This window comes from Cebus imitator, unplaced genomic scaffold (assembly GCF_001604975.1).
Source record: "Cebus imitator isolate Cc_AM_T3 unplaced genomic scaffold, Cebus_imitator-1.0 Scaffold188, whole genome shotgun sequence".
NCBI lineage: Eukaryota > Metazoa > Chordata > Mammalia > Primates > Cebidae > Cebus > Cebus imitator.
Window position 1 is genome coordinate 4,292,734 of NW_016107503.1, and position 2,662 is coordinate 4,295,395.

The following is a 2,662-nucleotide window of genomic DNA, read 5'->3' on the forward strand; positions in this document are numbered from 1 at the left end:
AGGAGGCAGAGGTTGCGGTGAGCCGAGATCGCGCCATTGCACTCCAGCCTGGGTAACAAGAGCGAAACTCCGTCTCAAAAAAAAAAAAAAAAAGAATGTAGTAGTGGTAGTTGTCTTAGAAAACAAATCAGAACGTTGATGGACTTTTCTGCTCTCATTTTACTGTTTAGTATTATTCTTTTGAAGTATATGTGGATTACATAATTACATTTCAATTTTCAATGCTTACGGCCTCCTAAAGTCTTGCCCTAGCCCTGATCCTAGCTCCATTCTCAGCCAGGACACTTCCTGCGTGTTTCTCCCTAGACAGAAGGGCTCTGTGAGGACAGCAACTGTGCCTCTGCTCCCAGAGGGAAGGCTCGCTGGGGGTGGGCCTGGTGTCTTCTGGTTTTCTCTTCTTAACCTTGTACCAGAGGCAAGACTCAACCACACGGTGCTGCCTCCTGACCACACCCCGCCTTTTCTGGCTGTGACACTGCTTATCTCTCCCCAGGCAAAGGTGACTGGCGCATCCTCACCAGGTGCATCCAAGTGGAAGGTCAAGGCTATGAGTATGTCATCTTTTTCCACCCACCCAAGAAGTCGGTCTTCCTTTTCCAACCAGGCCCCTACCTGGAGGGCCCCCCAGGGTAAGGTCGCCAGTAGAACCTTGGCCGCCTCCTGGGCTTGGCTCAGCAAGGCAGGTTCAGCACCCACCAGGCTGGCCCTGGAGTCTGTATCTTTCTCTAAGGGGTGAGGATGGGAGTGTGGGGCATGGGCTTCAGCCTCACAATACCAGGCCTGGAAGGACATACAGCATTATCTGGCCCAGTTCCCACTGTGCAGATAAAGGCTCCTCATCAAACTCTCAAACTTTTCCAGACAAAAGACCTACAAGGCCACTTTGAGAAGAATGTGGTACACTTGGAAGAGGGCAAGATCTGGAATCTAGATTCTGACTTCCTGTCCTGCTCGGCTGCTGCTGGCTGTGGGACTCTAAGCAAGCAATCTGACCCCTGGTCTTTAGTCTTCTTACCTGAAACCTGGGGCAATAATGTCTACCTGCCAGGGTGACGAGAGACATGATCTTCTGGGCCTATGTGTGCACGCTCATGAACATAAAGCACAGCACAGTATCAGACACTGCCCATCCAAAGGCTCTACTCATGGGGAAATGGAGGTGCACACAGCTAAAGTAACTTCCCAAGGCAGCACCAGCAATCAAAGTCAGATGCAGGGCTCTACTCTGAGAGGTGAGATTCCAAGTCCACTCTTCTCTCCACTACACTCTGCTGCCTCCAGGCTTGGAACAGACCTAGGGAGGAATGCACACTGGGCATAAATGTGTCCACAGGCTGGCCTGGGCCACCAAGTTCATGGTTGTCCTTCCTCTCCTCCATCCCTATGCCTGCTCCCGACAGTCACTGAAAGCTGGAGGTGGCGCTGGAGCTCCTGCAAGGGAAAGAGAGACAGAGAGGGCAGGAGTGGCTTTAGGGTCCTGAGGCCTGAGAGGGGCTCAACTGGGGTTAAATAGAATCCAGACTGCTAAATAGATGTCAGGGCCTCCAGAGGCTGTGGATGCCAACTGCAGCCCTCAGTCACCCTGGTCATCCCAAAGGAGTCCTCCACCGGGACACCGCTCCACACACTAGGATGTGCAGATACTAGTGAAAAATTCGTGTGTGAAGATTTCAATTTCGATTAGGATATGAAGAATTGCTCAGAACCCTGCCCAGGCCAGGGACCCACCCCCTCTTCTGAAGCATGGTTGACTTTTATTTAGGGGCTGATGGAGGTAAGGCCAAAGAGGCAGAGGAGGGCCATCCAACACCGAGGCCAGTCAGTGGATTGAGGGGTTGGGGAGGTCCAGATTAGTATCCACCAGGCCCCTAGACCACGGGGAGTGGGAAGGAAGAGTTACTCGTTGACTAAGAGCTACTCTGAAGATCCACATATTGGCCAATGGGTCCCTAGCCTGGCCAGTGAGGACAAGAAGGAGAGAGTTGGGTTTGAATTCTTTGACACCGACTCCTTTCACCCTCTTTCAAGCAATTTGGGAGGCAGAGAGGGAAGTGCCTACAAAGTGCGTAAATTATGTTTGCAAACTTTTATTTAATCCGCTGAGATCAAAATTATTCTTACTCACAATTCATGGTGGAAAAACTAAGGCTCAGAAAGATTTAGCAATCTGCTCAAGATCAAACAGGCAATGAGCAATGGGGCAAGGAGTCCAACTGGGTGAGTGTGGCTGCATGGCCCCCAGCTTTCTCACCGAAGAAGCAGGGAAGGAAGGGTATGGGAAAGCCACTGGTCACAGGAGCAGGAAGGTAACCCACGGCAGTAGAGCATGGACATCTGATCTGGGTCTGTGGAGAATTGGGACTGTGGTTTTGAAAATTAGGAACTCAAGCCAGGCGTGGTGGCTCACGCCTATAATCCCAGCACTTCGGGAGGCCGAGGTGGGTGGATTACCTGAGGTCAGGAGTTCAAAACCAGCCTGGCCATCATGGTGAAATCCCATCTTTAAAAAAACAAAAAAAAAATCAGGAACTCAAATCCATTTGGTGCTATTGGAATTCTAAAATTGGGTGCCTTTCTATTTTCCCCAAATTAGCCACCCACGAAGTAGCTAACATGAAGCTTGCACAAGCAAGAATGAACATATTATGCTTTTTTTTTTTTT

At 50.3% G+C, this 2,662-nt stretch overlaps 1 protein-coding gene across 1 annotated transcript in view; it reads left to right on the forward strand.

Annotated features, from left to right (window-relative positions):
• Nucleotides 1-2,662, forward strand: part of THEM5 (thioesterase superfamily member 5) — an 8,296-nt gene that overhangs the window by 3,466 nt on the left and 2,168 nt on the right. The window contains 1 exon segment of the mRNA XM_017546217.2: nt 494-629. Coding sequence (XP_017401706.1) covers nt 494-629 — 136 coding nt within the window.